This window comes from Meriones unguiculatus, chromosome 11 (assembly GCF_030254825.1).
Source record: "Meriones unguiculatus strain TT.TT164.6M chromosome 11, Bangor_MerUng_6.1, whole genome shotgun sequence".
Taxonomy (NCBI): domain Eukaryota; kingdom Metazoa; phylum Chordata; class Mammalia; order Rodentia; family Muridae; genus Meriones; species Meriones unguiculatus.
The window spans coordinates 72,948,005-72,964,940 of NC_083359.1; the positions used below are offsets into that span (position 1 = coordinate 72,948,005).

General features: G+C 36.9%; 1 protein-coding gene across 5 annotated transcripts in view; it reads right to left on the minus strand.

Moving 5' to 3' along the window:
* The window catches only part of Swt1 (SWT1 RNA endoribonuclease homolog), a 64,355-nt gene that overhangs the window by 11,445 nt on the left and 35,974 nt on the right, over positions 1-16,936 (minus strand). For 3 of the 5 annotated variants that reach the window (XM_060364434.1, XM_060364435.1, XM_060364438.1), the window contains 3 exons: positions 14,781-14,932; positions 10,991-11,187; positions 5,264-5,395 (listed from right to left, as the gene is read on the minus strand). In XM_060364434.1, coding sequence (XP_060220417.1) covers positions 5,264-5,395; positions 10,991-11,187; positions 14,781-14,932 — 481 coding nt within the window. The remainder of the gene's footprint in view (positions 1-5,263; positions 5,396-10,990; positions 11,188-14,780; positions 14,933-16,936) is intronic. The other 2 variants (XM_060364436.1, XM_060364439.1) reach the window with 1 other exon arrangement.

A 16,936-nucleotide genomic window follows, 5' to 3' on the forward strand; every position in this document is an offset into this window, starting at 1 on the left:
TTATACTAGAAGGTTGAATTTAGGCTTCATTACACTCTATCAAGCCTGAGTTTAAGAGAATACAATTTTTACTGGTAGGAAAAAAATGCGAACTTACTCATTACAAGTATAGCTTTACTTTATGTTAAGGGTCTTTTGCTTATATATTACGGTTTACAATCAACATGTTTTTATGGGTTTTGAGTGAGTAAATATGTGTATCTGAGTGTCTGTGTGTATGTGTTTCTCATGCTTTTTTTTCCTGTTTGTTTTCTTTACAAAGAGAGAAAGAGGGGCTGGAGAGATAATTCACTGGTTAAGAGCACTATCTGCTCTTCTAAAGGACCCAGATTCAATTCCCAGCACCCACATAGCAGCTCACAACTGTCTGCATCGGCAATTCCAAAGGATCTGACACCTTCACACTAATGCACATAAAATTAAATACAGAATTAAAAAAAAAGAGAGAGAGAGAGAAAGAATGCATACAGTTAGACACTGAGAAACTGGGAGGACAAGAGGGAGTAGAAACAACAATTAGAATATATTGTCTGGGGGCTGGAGAGATAGCTTAGTGGTTAAGAGTACTGACTGCTTTTCCAGAGGATCGGGCCTCAATTCCTAGCACCTACATGGCAGCTCACAACTGACTGTAATTTCAAAAGAATATATTCACAACTGTCTGTAATTTCAGAAGAATATATTGTCTGGAAATTTTTTCAATAAAAATTTAAAACAAAACTCTTTCACTAGATTCTATCTTTCTGCCTGCTAACTGAAATTTAAACAATTAATAAAGAGATATAAGGATTAGGAAACTGTATAAGATATTATGCTAAGAGCTATTTGGGCAAATTATTAAAGACTTTTTCACCTACTCTAGATATTAATGCCTTTTTGATCTCCTTAGCCCTTAAAGTTATTCAATTTATTTATTTTCTTATTCTTTATCAACTCTATATTTCTCCCTGCTGTACCTCTTTTGAAACCTCTATATTAACTAATCATCTACTGCATACTAAATAAGTATCCCTCAATCAGAAAGAGTATAACACATTCACTAATATGTACTGGACAAGAAATACAGCTCAGCTGGTAGAATATTTGTATAGCATGCACTGGGCCTGGTGACACATACCTATCATCCCCACACTGGGAAAAAAAAAGGCAGAAATATCAGAAGTTCATGGTCATCTTTGGCCACATAGCGAATCTGAGGCCAGTCTGGGTTACATGAGACCATGCCTCAAAATAAAAAACACCCAAACACTTACTGACCATCTATTGACCAACAACATGCACAATGTTTTAGACATAGAAAAGGCATTTTCTGCCTCACAGTCTTAGGAGGCTTGTTATAAACTACAGGAAATAAAATTATGTATACATAGGACATGGATGGTAGAGCAACTATGTCTTGTCATTTACAAACAATAGGTTATATTATTTTTCTGGTACTCACCAAAGCAACTAATATACCTGGTGACAGAAAGACCCAGGAGTATATGGAAATCCTGATAAAGAGGCAAAGTGATGTCTAAGAAACCATGGAAAAATTTGAGGAGGACTAAGCCACTAAGTTCATGTCAGAGACAGTCTCTCTTCCCATTACTATGGAACCCACTTGGAGATTGAGCTGCCATGGGCTACATCTGAGCAGGGTTCTAGGTATCTCCATGCATGGTCCTTGGTTAGAGTATCAGTCTCAAAAAAGACCCCTGGGCCCAGATATTTTTTGCTTCTGTTGCTCTCTTTGTGGAGCTCCTGTCCCCTCCAGGTCTTACTAACTCCCCCTTCTTTCATATGATTCCCTGCACTCTGCCCAAAGTTTGGCTATGAGTCTCAGCCTCTGCTTTGATAACCTGCAGGGTAGAGTCTTTCAGAGGCCCTCTGTGGTAGGCTCCTGTCCTGTTTCCTGTTTTCTGCCTCTTCCAATGTCCATCTTGTTTGCCTTTCTGAATGAGGATTGGTCATCTTACCCAGGGTCCTCCTTCTTGATTAGCTTCTTTAGGTGTACAGATTTTAGTATGTTTATCCTATATTATATGTCTAATATCCACATATAAGTGAGTATATACCGTGTGTATCTTTCTGCTTCTGGGATACCTCACTCAGGATGATCTTTTCTAGTTTCCACCATTTGCCTGCAAATTTCATGATTTCCTTGTTTTTAATTGCTGAGTAGTATTCCACTGTGTAAATGTACCACAATTTCTGTATCCATTCCTCTGTTGAGAGACATCTGGGTTGTTTCCAGGTTCTGACTATTACGAATAAAGCTGCTACGAACATAGTTGAGAAAATGTCTTTGTTGTGTACTTGAACATATTTTGGATATATGCCTAGGAGTGGTATAGCTGGATCTTGAGGAAGCACTAAGCAGAGGACACTGTCATCAGAACAAAATGAGAGTCTACAGATTGGGAAAAGATCTTCACCAACCCTTTATCTGACAGAAGGCTAATATCAAGAATATATAAAGAATGGAAAAAGATAAAAAGTAACAAATCAATAATCAATTAAATCAATTAAAAATGGTTTACAGATCTAAACAGAGAATTCTCTATAGAGAAATATTGAATAGCAGAGAAACACTTAAAGAAATGCTCAACATCCTTAGCTATAAGAGAAATGCAAATCAAAACCACCCTGAGATTTCACCTTACACCCATCAGAATGGCTAAGATCAAAAACTCAAGTGACAATACATGCTGGAGAGGATGTGGAGAAAGGGGAACCCCGCCTCCACTGCTGGTGAGAATGTAAACTTGCACTATCACTTTGGAAATCAATCTGGTGCATTCTCACACAGGGGGCTTCTTAAAGACTCTACTCAGTAGGGTATCGAAGCAGATGCTGAGACTCATAGTGAAACTTTGGGCAGAGCGCAGGGAATCTTATGGAAGAAGGAGACAGAAAGACCTGGAGGGGACAGAAGCTCTACAAAGAGACCAACACAGAGCCAAAAAATCTGGGTTCACAGGGTCTTACAGACTAATGAATCAACCAAGGACTATGCATGGAGAGGACCTAGACCCCTGGCTCAGATGTAGACCATAGGCAGCTCAGGCTCCATGTGGGTTCCCTAGAAAGGGGAGCAGAGGCAGTCACTGGCATGAACTTGGTTGCTTGCTCTTTGTTCACCTCCTCCTGGTGAGGTGGCCTTCTTAGGCCACAGAGAAAGAGGATCTAGACAGTCCAAATGAAACCTGATTGGCTAGGGTCAGATCGTAGAGAAGAAAGACTTCCCCTATTAGTGGACAGGGGGAGGGACTTGGGAGTTGGGGAGGAAGAGTAGGACCAGGAAGAGATGAGCAAGAAGGCTATAGCCAGGATACAAAGTGAGTAAATTATAATAAATAATAATAATAAAGAAAAAATTAAAAAAATAAAATGTTAAAAAAGTTCTCTTAAAAGAATCATTGAGTTGGTTATTGATATCAGCACCTCATTTTCTTTTTTTTGTTTTGTTTTGTTTTCCAAGACAGAGTTTCTCTGTGTAGCGTTGGCCGTCCTGGACTCACTTTATAGACCTGTCCTGGAAGGTCAGGTGTGAGCCAGGCTGGCCTCGAACTCAGAGAGACCTGCCTGCCTCTGCCTCCCGAAGTAATGGGACTATAGGTATGAGCTACTATGCCCAGCTTCATTTTCAAACCACAATAATCTATAAAACACTGAGAATATTATCCTCTCACTTATATCTTGCCTTAAGTCAGAGTCTCTTTGACATAGTCCATGCTGGCTCACCTTGAACTTGAAATCCTCTTGTGCTAGCCTCTCAAATAGTAGTGTTACTTTAAAACAACCTATAGCATAAGTTTATAAAGCTACTAATATGCTAGTGGATATAAAATGATTACAAGAGACTAGCATAGTACACAATATTTCCAAAGCTTTTTTTGATCAGAAACACTCTGTCAAGGAACTCTTATGTATGCTTAATTTATAAGCTAAACTTTATTATTGATAATACATTAACAGACATAGTACGTGTGGTACTCAATTGTTTGTGGTTTCAGGAATGACTGGGAATATTGAGATGCACATTTAATACATGAGAAGGCACTACTGCATTTTTTTTTTTTGAGAGAGAGGGTTTCTCTCTGTAGCCCTGGCTGTCTGAGAACTCGCTTTGTAGATTTGGCTGGCCCTGAACTCACAGAGCTCCTCCTGCCTCTGTCTTCCACGTGCTAGGATTAAAGCTGTATGCAACTCCTAGTCCATCCCCGGCCACTACTGTATCTTTTAACATGACTGTTCCCATGTTGGAGTCATAGGTTGCACCATATTTAGCTTTGGTTCCCTGGTATACAGTATGATGTCAACCCCAGATGGTGCTCAGTAAGCATCAGTCAAGTGACTTAAAGACAAATTTATATACTTCCTTTCTGCAGAGGCGTTGTAAAACATGGGTTTATATATGCAAGTGAGCATCAGTCACTTGAGTATTTATTATTACTTGAAGTTAAAAGATTTACTGCATATAGAGGCTGTATTTGACCCATGTTAGGATCTGCCATGTTTTAGTTCACTAATAATTTAAAATTGGCAAGACTTTGATAACTGCTTTTTGTAAAATATCACTTGTAGTCCAAAATTAGGTAAAATACCCTTTAAATATTAGTAATTATATGAATTTTTTAAAGTTATAAAAGAAAAGCCTATTATTTCCTATACATGACAAATATTTAAATCAGACATATATAAAAACAAGACCATGTTGCCTATCACACTTATATTTCAGTTTGTAGTACAGTGAAACTGTGCTTTAGGAATTTAATCCTGTTAAAACTTAATGTATTTGTTTTAGAGAGGCAGTGATAATTAACATATTTCTTGCATGGGTAATTACCAAGTGCCCAAAAGTGCCTGGGACTGTCCCAGAAACTGTAATATCAAATAAAATCAAGTCCTTCAGAGAGGGGGTATCTAGTATTTTTTTTTCTTCCTATAAAAGGTTAAGGTAGAAACATTTTTGTGTTCTAAACTACAAATCCATATTATCTGTAGGAAAGAAAGAAAGGTAAATCTAAAAGCCAATCATCTGTTAAGTATGGTGGTGTACAGCGTCAGTCCCAGCACTCAGGGCACTCAGGAGACAGAGCGAGGCAGATCTCTGTGAGTCTGAGGCCAATCTGGCCCACATCTGCCTTTCAAGGCTCAATAGTGGGACCCCGTGTCAATAAAAGCCAATAGTTTATAACATGCTGAAAGACTTCTAGCAGGTCTTAATTAAGCTGATTAATATAGAATTTATAAATTTTAAATTTAACATAATGTTTACCTTTGAATTCCTTCAAGAATATCTTTCACAGCTGCCATCAACTTTTGAAGATATGCAAATGCTTCTCTAAATGATGCTAGTTTTGAAGTGGTCAGAGTTGAACTTGAGTCCAGTTTTTGAAACACATCTGTGCTAAAAAACGGAAAGAAAAGATGTACTTACTTAGGACTTGTAGGTGTTTTCATCGATAACATATAAAAAAAGTAACAATGTGATTAATTTTTTTGCAATGCTTATCTATTTAAATTAGAAATAAATGACTATGACATGAAAGAAGTCTAGGCTAAGATCCACACTAGGAATCTAGGCCACACACCATACTAAAGGAATTAATATATTAAAGGAATTAATATAAAAACTAGGTACATTTCACTCGAAAAAACACAGAGATGTCATACTCCAACCAAGGACTATTCATGGAGGTAACCTAGAACCCCTGCACAGATGTAGCCCATGGCAGTTCAGTGTCCAAGTGGGTTACATAGTAATGGGAAGAGGGACTGCCTCTGACATGAACTGATTGGCCTGTTCTTTGATCACCTCCCCCTGAGTGGGGAGCAGCCTTACCAGGCCACAGAAGATGACAATGCAGCCACTTCTAATGAGAACTGATAGACTAAGATCAGAAAGGAGAGGAGGACCTCCCCTATCAGTGGACTTGGGGAGGGGCATGCATGCAGAAAGAGGAGGGAGGGTGGGATCGGGAGGGGAGGCGGGAGGGGCTTATGGGGGGGATACAAAATGAATAAAGTGTAATTAATAAAAGTTAAATAAAAAATAAAAAACACAGAGATGTAGAAGTAATATTATTAACATTCTTTCAAGTGTGCCTCCCAAGTGCTAAGATTAAAGGTATATGCAACTCCTACCCCATCCCCAGCCACTATTGTGTCACTTAACATGACTGTTCCCATGTTGGAGTCAGAGGTTGCACTACATTTATCTTTGGTTCCCTGGCACCTAGTTTGATGTCAACCCCAGCTGTTAGTCAGTAAGCATCAAGTGATTTAAAGACAAGAACATAAACATGAAGAAAGAACTACGAATCAGATTAAATAAAAAACTGGAAGTTTATCCTTGTAATTCCACTTCCAGAAGGTTATTGTGAATTAATAATTGCAATAGATAATTAGTGAAACTTTTAATGTCTACTTATTAAATTACTAAGATATTTTTAAATGTTTATGTTATATATGAATAAAAAATAAGACTAGGTATTGTGGTGCATGCCTTTAATCCTAGCAGTTGGGAGTCAAAAGCAGGCAGATAGATCTAAGTTCAAAGTCAGCCTAGGCTATGCAGTAAGCTCAGAACAGCCAGAGTTACATGGTGAGACCTTGTCCCTACATAAATCAATATTTACTTAGGTAACAGTAACCATATTAAAAATCAAAACACTTTGTATCTGAATAGTGTCCTCCAAATTCACATTCATCTAGAGCAGTGGTTCTCTACCAGTGGCTTGCAACCCTTTTGGTGGTCAAATGATCCTTTCTCAAGGCTCACCTACAACCATCAGAAAACATAGATATTTACATTATGATTCATAACATTAGTAAAATTACAGCTATGAAATGTCAACGGAACTAACTTTATAATTGGAGGAGTCACTACAACATGAGGAACTGTATTAGAGGGTCGCAGCATTACCAAGGTTGAGAACCACTGATCTAGGTATCACCTGAAACAGAGCTTTGGCAAATGTAAATGGTTAAGCTAAAAGAGGGTTGGATTAGAATAAGCCATACCCTCTCCATGAAGACAAAAGTAGAGACTGGAGAGATGCAATTACTAGGCAAGGACTAAGGTTGACCACTGGAAGACAGAAAGGCACAGAGCAGATTCTCAATTAGAACTCCCTCCCATCTTTTGCTTTTCCAGTTTTGGGTCTTCATTACTGTTCTCAAATGAAGTTATAATGCTCTAAGATACATACTTTTATGGTGACTCCTCTGGGAAACTAACACATATGCCTAGAAGCAAAGATGGATCTACAGAATATTAACATTAACTATGATACCCTTTAGGTAGCAGCATTAAAGAAACACATAAAGCTGAACACATCATGGCACATGCCTGTGATGACTACAGAGGCAGGAGGATTTGTGTTGAGTTTGAGATCAGCCTTGCATACATAGCAAACTCTAGGACTACATAAAGAGAGCCTGCCTCAAGAAAAAAAAAGGGGGGGGGGAGGAGGAGGGGCTGGAGAAATGGCTCAGTGGCTAAGAGCACTGATTGTTCTTCAGGAGGACCGGGTTCAATTGTCAGCACCCACAGGGTAGCTCACAACTGTCTGTAACTCCAGGATCTGACAACTTCACACAGCTATACATACAGGCAAAACACCAACATACATAAATTAATTAAAAAAAAATGAATGAACAAAACAAACAAACATGAGTGTGTTAAAACAGTCCAAAGTCTAAGTCATGAAATTTTGGAGTCTGTAGACCTTAAAGATCATGTGATCCTATTCTGCCTCAAGATGAACAAACTGATTTTCAGAAAGACTAGTTTTCATAAAGCCATTGTCTTTATTGTCCCAAGAGGAACTGGCACAATTTTTATGTATCAAAAATACTAAGCCAAGGTGGTTCCCATGTCATTAATCCCAGCACTCAGGAGGCAGAGAAAAGTGAATTTTCCAGGCCAGTCAGGGCTACATAGTGAGACTGTCTCAAAAAGGAGGGAAAAAGAGAAAGTAGCAAAACAGTTTTGTTATTTTTACATAAAGTGCAACATAAAAATATAGACTAAATAAATTTTATTAATATAATTCATTATAAAGTCAGTTGATTCTGGACAGAAACATTTCAAATCAGTTATATGTAAAAGCTGCACTCTACTGTCAGATTCATTAGACTTAACATTATGAAATAAGCTATTCGACTGGCTAAGTAGTCAGTTTATAGAAAATTATCAACTGCCAAAAGCAGTTTATTATTTTTCCCTGCACAGTATTAATAAAATTCTGAGTCACTGAGAATAGTAATGACAAAGGTAACAAACTGTAATTACAAATCATTCTGTAAACTCAGAATACACATTTAAACAAGTGCCTCAGAAACATGAATGATAAATTTCAGAAAAGCCTTGCTTTGTTTTGTTTTTGAGACAGAATCCTATGTATCCCAGACTGGCCTCCATGTTACAACCATTCTGTCTCACCCTCCTGACCAGTAAGTAGGATTATAAGCCTATGTTACTATGTTCAGATAAAAGATTATTTTTTGACCTGAATCAGCACTACAAAGCACTCAACATCTAATTTCCTCATTAATAAGACAACAAGAACCTGACATTATATGATATAAATTCAAAACTGATTATCAAGCCACAAAAATGGTGGCATTTATAGTTGTGCAAAAGAACTTGTGTGTTTTTTTTCCTATTGCTAAATAAAATACTCTGGCAAAAGCAATTTAAGAAGGAAAAGGTTTACTTTAGTTCACAGTTCTGGGTTCAGTTCATGGAGGGGGCATCAGAAAGCCACAGGAATTTGAGGCAGCTAGTCACATCACAGCCACAGTCACAAAGCAGAGATAAATATGCACTGCTGCTCAGCTCCCTTTACTTCACACATCCTGGACCCAGCCAGGGGAGAGTGCTGCCCTCTGCCGGCGGGTCTTCAATTAAGCAAATAAGCAATCAAGACAATCTTCCAGAGGCATACCCAGAGGCTCATCACCCAGATGTTTCTAGATTCTGCCTAGGTGATAATAACCATAAGCATATTCTAGGGACTTCTATGAATAATTAAGAATAGACCTATCAGACCTCCAAATGAGCATTTTTATATGAAAGAATTAAGATCCAATGAGTTCTACTACAATTCTGGTATACAACTAGACTTTTGTAAAAAAAAAAAAAAAAAAAAAAAACTAGGCTAAATAAATATATATCGTTAAGGTAATATAAACATTGTCACTTACTGAAATGCTATTATATAGTCTATTATCCAGCAATAGCACAAAGCTCTCTAGCATACAATACAATTGCATGAATATTACAGATCAACGCCTATGCTTTCAAACCGTATCTCAGATATGGTTTTATATTTAAAGCAGTCATTCCTGCCTCCTACATATAGTAATTTTCTATAAGCATATATATCTGATTAGCCAAAACACTGAAAATATTCTGACTAGAAAAACAAATTGACACATTAAAAATTATGAGTCTGTAATATGAGCTTAGTTCACATGCCAGATGCAGTTATATATTTTAGTATGATGGCTTAGCAGGCCATAAATTTGTTGAAAAATGTTTTAATTATAGCCAAGGACTAAAAAAAAATGAGCTCTAATAACAAAGAAGACAAATGGGAGGGTAGAGGAAAGAAAAGACAAATTAGAATGAGGCACAGGGAAATATGCAACATAAACATATACTTACATGAAATTTTAAAATAAACTGATGTACAAGTAAATAAATAAATAAAATGAGTTTCTAATATCCAATTTTGTAGTAGCCGATTGTGAATAGATATTTCGGTAAACTGCTAATATTACTCTGGTAATTTTAAAAACAAACAGATGATCTTAATTTAAAACAACAGTCACCCTGGACCTTGAAGGAAAGTAAATTAGTTATATAGAGACAACGTGCTTAGGGAAAAGAATAGCTCTTCATCTATTTTAAAATCAGTGGTTTTAAGCTATATAAGCTATTCTAACAGCACCTTATTTGAAAAACTACTCAAAGGGAATGTAACCCACGTCAGAACATCTGTCTAAAATACAAGTGCTCCCAAACATTGGGAGAGAAAAAGGGGAAGGCAGCAAAATGGCTTACTCAGGTGAAGATTCTTGCTGCTAAGCCTGATGACTTGAATTTGATCCCTGGAAATCACATAGTAGAGGGAAAGAACCCGTTTCTGCAAACTGTCCTCTGACCTCCACTCTATGACATCCCACACCCACATACACACAAATAAATATAAAATTAAAACTACCCAAGAATGGTCTGTGTATTTCTTCATTTCAGAATTTTATGTTTATATTCATGTTTTATCTTTATATATTAAAGTAATAGTATTTTACATTTAAAATAACTGTATTTATCCACCTTTAAAACTCTTATATGAATTTTCTATAACCCAAGAAACTTTTCTCAAGTTATTGCCAGTTTAATTACAGACTTGCAACATGCTAAGCTGTTGAATCAATCTAAGTGACTCACTACTTGTGACCTATGGAAACAATGCTCCTCATCTTTACTTATCTATCTATCTATCTATCTATCTATCTATCTATCTATCTATCTATCTATCGGTTTTTCGAGACAGGGTTTCTCTGTGTAGCACTGGCTATCCTGGACTTGCTTTGTTGCCCAAGCTGTCCTCAAACCCACAAAGATCTACCTGCCTCTGCCTCCCAAGTGCCAGGATTAAAGGTGTGTGCCACCTCATCTTGATTACATCAAAATCACCTGAATTCTTTTTTAATGCACTCTCAGATTCACGTTGCCTCTACTGAATCTAAATTTCTAAGAATAGTATTTAGTTATAGAAACTCTAAAAACTTCCAGGTAATTCTGATGTTTACCCCTATTTAAACATAAATATTTCTAACATACCAATTTGACAAAAGGCCCTTAATATGACAATCTAGAACAATAAACCCATAGCCCAAATACTAACTACAGTAGAAATGGTAATAACAGAAACCCTACAAAAAGCAAACTTGTTATGATTAAGATGAAAATGTCTTGGGAATTTTGTACCTGTTCTGATATATTGAAGTCCAAACATTTTCCAGGACAGACCAGATTTCTTGATGCCTGGTGAACTGGGGAAGCTGGTGAACTGGAGAATCCAAGAAAACAGTGACTTCTTGGTTATGAAGATTCATCAAAGAAGTGTCTTCCTGCTTTTTACTCACTGTGCTTTCTGAAGAACTTGGCTTAAATTTTGTCTTGACCTGTGACATAAGAATTACATGAAATGCACACCAATCCTTCACTAGTAACTGAGAAAACTGAGATATTAGCTTTCCAGACACGCTGGCTAATCTTCTCTTTCATATGCATAGAATATTCCTAGGAAAGCATTAGATATAGAAAAAAATATTTTTCGTTCCTATTATATCAAATATGGTCAATTTATTTGCTATAATAACCTTTCTTAGCTAATATGCAAATGCCAATTAAGAATACTGTTCAATATATCGTTATGTAGAGACAAAGGGCAAACTAGGATGATTAAATAGGGAAGGGGATTGAAGAAAAAGGGTAAAGAAGGAAATCTGGGAAGGAACTACTAACACTAATGGCCATTTGAAAATCCATATGGAAACCTACTGTAGAAGCGTCCTAAAATATATGAAGGGAATCTAAATGGAATAACCTAATAATAAGGGAAATAATGCCCCAACTAGACATCTTATGTCACTAAGTAAAACTTCCAGTGTCAGGAGTGGGTTATGTTTTGATGAGTTGTTGGTCAAAGGAGTCCATGGAAACCCCCAAATATCACAGATTATTGTCAAGGCTATTGATTACCCTCTACAACCTGATGGTAAGGCCCTACTGCTGAAGACAACACTTACACAGAGAGGTTGAGCTGGTGTCTAATTAGAGCCTTCACTACAACTGACTAGGGTTTATGATACTGGAAGGTACGCTGCATGCTAGCAGAAGAGAAAAGGAATTAATCATCAATATTTCTCAGAAACAAACCTGGTGATGTACAAAAGTAACTGGCCTGAAAGATATACTGGCTGAATGGTTACACAAATGTTACGTGATTAAACCAACCTGATTGAATTTAAGGCCCACTCTTAAGATGGAATCCACATCCGACACTACTAAAGTGGCCAAGAACCTGAAACCAGACAGATCATGGGCCTAAGGAGAGACATAGCAATAAAATGATGCCTAATGACATGCTGCTGTATCCATAGTTTAGTGCCTTGCTCTGCTCTTATTAGAGAAGCTGCTTCTTGCAGTAGATGGGAACAAACACAGAGACCCACAACTGGACAATGTGAAGATAGTGAGAGACTTTGGAGCACTCAGTACTAAATGGGATGTATTCATCAAAGCCCCATCTCCATCCCAGGCTCAGGGATCTATGTGGAAGAGGAGATGGAAAGACTGTAAGACCCAGAGGTGACACATGACTCCAAGGAAACAATGTCTTCCAGATACAAGAAGGAAGCACATATGAATTCACAGAGACAATGACAGCACACAGAAGCCCTATAAAGGTTCAAGCCAGACTAGTGTAGTGTGATTTCTCTTATATGGCTGGCCCCTTAAGGGATCCCCAGTTGCTTGTCAACCAGCTCTTTAAGTCTTAGCTGTATTACTGCTTGACTCTATGACCTTCAGTGTTGGTTGCCTCTTGGATTTCTGTGAACAGGATAGGTTATAAAAAGCCAGCTGAGGCTTGGCAGGGCTAGCAAAATGAGAAAGAAGAGAAGGCAAGATTTTGTTAGGAGACAGTTAAGCCAGGAGAAGTTGAACTGAGCAGATGGGCTAGAACAATTGTTATAATTTGGAGCAACTAGTACTGGGAAAAATGGGAGAAAGGACTGTTTAAGCAGACTATTGGAGAACTGAGGGAGGGACATCTGAGAGAAACATTTAAAGCATCTGGGCTGGAAACTGGGAGGAAGGCTAGCCGAGAGTTAAGAGAACTAGCCACTTTATAGATAGGGTCCCAGCACTGAGAAAGTCAAGTGAACACAAGCTCTCATGCCTAACCAAAAAACTATTTGCAATTGATTCCCACTTGCAAAGACAAAATTAGTTTTCTCCAATGGAGTCTCACTGCACATATTAACTATAAGGCTAACACCAATGCCCAGTAGTAGGTGGCCAACACAAAAGAAAAAATAGTTCTCTAGGGTTAAACTTCTATGTTAATAAAAGATGATTTCAAAAGTTAATGTCTTACTATTTTTATGCTTTAAAATGCTTTAAACAAAATTTCTAATACTATATAAATATTAATGTTGCTATTTATGTGAACATGGTGTGTACAGGAGCTTTCTACAGGTTTCATATTAGCTCACTCAATCCTCATGACTACCCAGTACTATGACACAGAAACCCTATGAAACAGAACAATTCAGATTTTTAAGTAGAGGAAATTTAAAAACAGAAAGATTTAAAAACTCATGCAAGATAGTAAGAAGCCTAAGAGAGATTTGATTCTTAGTAATCTATAAAAAAAAGGTTATGATTCCACACTATTCTCTATTTTTATGGGTCAGAAAGCAAAAAAGCGATGATCTCACTTTATCTGTTTATATTAAATTATTAACTTAATAAACATAAATAATGGACTTTTTTCCCCTAAAATTAACTTTTGTGACAGTGCTGGGACGAACTCAAGGCTCTGTCCATGCTCTCCACTGAGCTACCACCCATATAACTGTTTTAACTAGCATAAACATTTGAAATTAAGTCTTTACCTATTTCTCCTTTGTTCTGGCTCTGAAATCAAGAGTATACACAAGCATGCTAGTGGATTTTGTTTTTTAATAAACACTTATATAGCACTTACTATCTGCAAGGCACTAAGTTATTCGTTAACTTAGTTCATTCTTATGGGAATTCTAAGTCAAGAAATATTATTGTACTCATTTTACAAAAGAGGGCAGGGGTTTAAAGACTGAAAGAACTTAAAGAACCAGAGGCAAAAAAACAAAACAAGAACAAAAACCCACAGGCAGGATCCTGAACATGCAAAATCTAAAACTAATCAACAAAATCGATTTGAATTATTCTAGCATGGTGGCTGATGAAAATATTCTGGTGTTGGAAAGCTAACAAGACAAGGGTGTTTTTACCCTTCCCTACTCTCACACCTCTCAGACACCCATCTGAAAATGAGGCTAATTAACTGTCTCATTTTAGTTTCTCAGAAGCTTCTCCCAAGCAAATAGATAATGAATGTTTTTTTTTTATTTTCTGTACTTGATAAATTAAGTGTACTTTTCAAGTTCTACTGAGATACCCTATTTTAGAAATAATTTTACTTTTCAAGTTAGAGACATAAATGGATACTTAAGATATGTACCACATCTAAGTGAATTACATAACAATCCTCAGAAAAATGTTTTAGGGCTCCGAATGCTCAGTTGGTAAAGTGCTTTGCCTCGCATACATGACACTATGGATTAGATCTCAAGCACTACATAACCAGAGCATGAGAGTTCTTCTATAACCCCAGGAGTTAAAGGTAAAAGGATAAAGAGTTTAAGGTTATCCTTGGCCACAAAGAAAATGTAGACTAGCCTAGGCTACATGAAAACCCTGTTACCAATAATAACAACAACAACATCAAAAAACCCTCAACAACTATTGTGATACAACTTTCATAAGATGAATGTTTCATAACCTGTAATAAGACTTGCTTATACTTCTATATACTTGCTATTTACTCAAAGTCTTTAGAATACCAGAATAAGTCAGGATAATAATATCCTTTTATTTTTGTCCACTAAATTCATGTTTAGAATGTATGTGATCAGGTACTCTAAACAGTAATCTATAGGTATCTTACCTCTGCAAGTACTTGGAGGAGTCTGTTTACTTGAGCAAAGGTATGGGGAAGAATACCATCATAATTTGACCTTGTACTGAAGGCACGTAACAAACTTTTAGAATCCTGAAGCAGAAATTTCACTGTTGCAAAATCCACTGAATTATTACCTACTAAGAGAGAATTAAGAAAAAAAATATAAAAGAACAGGCATACAACACAATGATCCCCTGAAACACTAATCAAGTATTAATTTTACAATTTAAATAAACATTTCCGCATACATGTCACAACTAATAGTCTCTCTGTTATAGGAAGCAACAATTGAACACATTTATTTATAGACAAAGTGTTCATGCTGACTCTGGTATTGTTTTCAGATTCTAGGAGCTCCTTGAACACAGGCAACATCAAAGGGAAGAGAAGTGAAATATGACATTCTTCATAAAAAGGATTAATCACTAGATAAAACGCCAAGCACAGTGCTTTCAAAGCTGAAGCTGTCTCACATCCAGATAACTATTATAAAGGAATGAGTCACATATTAGAGACAAGCATATAAATTAGATGTGGCTCCTGTCATGATTAAGCAACTATCATGTACCTAAAAATCTATCACATGAGAAGTAAAACAAAATTTATTGATAATAGTATATTATCTCTTTATATACAAGAGTTCAGCTAATGAAGACTTTGGACAACAATAAGAAACAAAAGAATCTAGAATTTCCCTCCTGTGTATTAAAGTAAGATAACCTGCCATAAGGCTCTCCAATCAATTCCCAAGTTATTGGTGACAATCATTTCAGAGGTCTGAGATGTTACACAGAGGCCAGAAACATTATGAAAAGAACTACACAGTAGTGCATCCCTGTGATCCCAGTACTCAGAGGCAGAGGAAGGGAAACTGCTACAAGTTCAAGGACAGTCTTGTCTACATAGTGAGGGACTGTCTGAAACAAACAAAAAACATCTGAAAACTATGTGACACACGCAAGGCAAGCCTGGGCTACATGAGATGTCTCAAAAAATTGAAAAACAGTTTTTGTTAAAATTCTGAAAAAAAGCAAAATAAGAATGATAAATTCTATACAGATATAACAAAAACAAAAATTCATATAGACAAAGTCAAAAAAGTTAATCAGTCATTTCCAAACATTGCTCCATGAATTGATATAATGATATTAAGCTTGGAATACTGAAGTCAAACACATGTACAATGCAACAACTACACACACTACTATTTAAAGACAGTATACAAAATTACACATCATGACTTTTCTAATGTACAGTCATTTGAAAAGCTGGAACTCATGGTGCACACCTGTAATCACAGCACATGAGGCAGCAGGAGAATCATAGGCTCAAGATTATCCTAAGCTACACATTAATTTCAGGGCCAGCCCAAAATATAAGATCCTGTCTCAAAATAAACAAAATTATCTTAGAGTGAAAACTATATATTCTCTACAAGCCACAAAACAAGAAGTATCAGATTTATCTAGATCAAGGACTATAATGGAAGTTTTGGTTTCTTTTAAAACTCAGTTATGTATATATTTTTTGTTTTAATTCCAAGTGTGGCATTTTATTTTGGGCTTTAGTTTGTCCACAGCTGATAGGAACATTTCAACACAGCAGCTTGGAGGGGACAGCTTGCTGCGTTTGCTATTGATGGGAGATTGCTATAGACCCCAAAGAACCCATCAACCCTAAATATCTGGGAGAAATAAAGGGATCTGCGATCCCTCTCCCCAGTAATCTTCTCTCTCCTACCTGGGGTTCGGGGTTGGGAGAGGCTTTAAGAAACCCCAAATAAAAGGTTTTAAAAGGAGTGTAACAGAGGATCAATAATTAGGTACCACCTAGTGACTACAAAAATAATTTTTAATAGAACATACAGTCAAGCCAGGCAGTGGTGGCACACTACTTTAATCCTAGCACTCGGGAGGCGGAGGCAGAGGCAGGTGGATCTCTGTGAGTTCAAGGCCAACCCGGTCTACAGGGCTAGTTCTGGGACAGCCAAGGCTACGCAGAGAAACTGTCTTGAAAAACAAACTAACAAAAAAAGAAAGATACAGCCACTGTACCCTTAGTTTTTCTCCCAACCACCAGTGAAAACTACTACCTGTCACCTTTCTGCTACATGTTAGGACAGAATACTGCTTACCCTTAGG